Consider the following 810-nt stretch of genomic DNA (forward strand, 5'->3'; position numbering starts at 1 on the left):
ATAACAACAATAAAAAAGTCTCATGACCTACAAACATATCCACCATGATAAGACTAGAAATATTTGAACCCAATTCTTAACTGAATATTTGGACTTTTGTATCTTCAATCACACACTATCATTTTTCATATGGTGAAAACTCAGTTGAAGTCGACTTCACGTGAAGTTGATACCTGAAAACTGTTAGATGCTTCACGTGAAGTTGACTTCACCTGATTTTTCACCTTTTCACATATCAGAGACAGACCAAAGATAAGCTTCTCTATCTCGAGCTTGCCTCTCATTTGTTCTCTTAAACATTTCCTTCTCAAAACCATTACTACGATCAACTCCATCCCAATGTCGTCCCGACCTTATCCCATAGCGATTTGGTGCAGCATCTAAACCTCTTTTTAACCAGCTGTGATCTGGAATATCTTGTGGAACAACAAAACCTGATTCTTTCATCTTCTCACCTTCTCCCAAATCCGGAAGAACAGGCTCTGGATATTTTTTCCTCTTTACCAAATGTGCCATAGGATCACCCCATCTTAATCTATCCTTGAGCATGTTGTCAAGTTCTGGATCGTCCTTGCTGCGTGCAAAAGGCTTGTCCTTCTCGGTTTCTAGTTCCTTCATCCTAGCCTCAGCTTCCCTCTTCTGAGCCAAGCCCTTGCCCCATTCTATTTCCTTTTCCTTTGGCTTTTTTTCTACTTTCTGTTTTGACTTCAAGTATTTTTTCTTGAAAATGTGTACTCCTTTTACTTTATCACGATATACTGGTTCAGCACCACGCCCACTGATTGAAGGATTCATCATTTTAAATCTCAT

General features: G+C 39.1%; 1 protein-coding gene across 1 annotated transcript; it reads right to left on the reverse strand.

Moving 5' to 3' along the window:
* Nucleotides 1-228: 228 nt before the first annotated feature.
* LOC107648533 (uncharacterized) lies at nucleotides 229-810 on the reverse strand. Its single transcript, XM_016352357.3, has one exon. The coding sequence runs from the start codon at nucleotides 808-810 to the stop codon at nucleotides 229-231; it is 582 nt and encodes a 193-aa protein (XP_016207843.2).

The sequence above is a fragment of the Arachis ipaensis genome, chromosome B6 (genome assembly GCF_059453495.1).
Source record: "Arachis ipaensis isolate K30076 ecotype BB chromosome B6, ASM5945349v1, whole genome shotgun sequence".
Classification (NCBI taxonomy): Eukaryota; Viridiplantae; Streptophyta; class Magnoliopsida; order Fabales; family Fabaceae; genus Arachis; species Arachis ipaensis.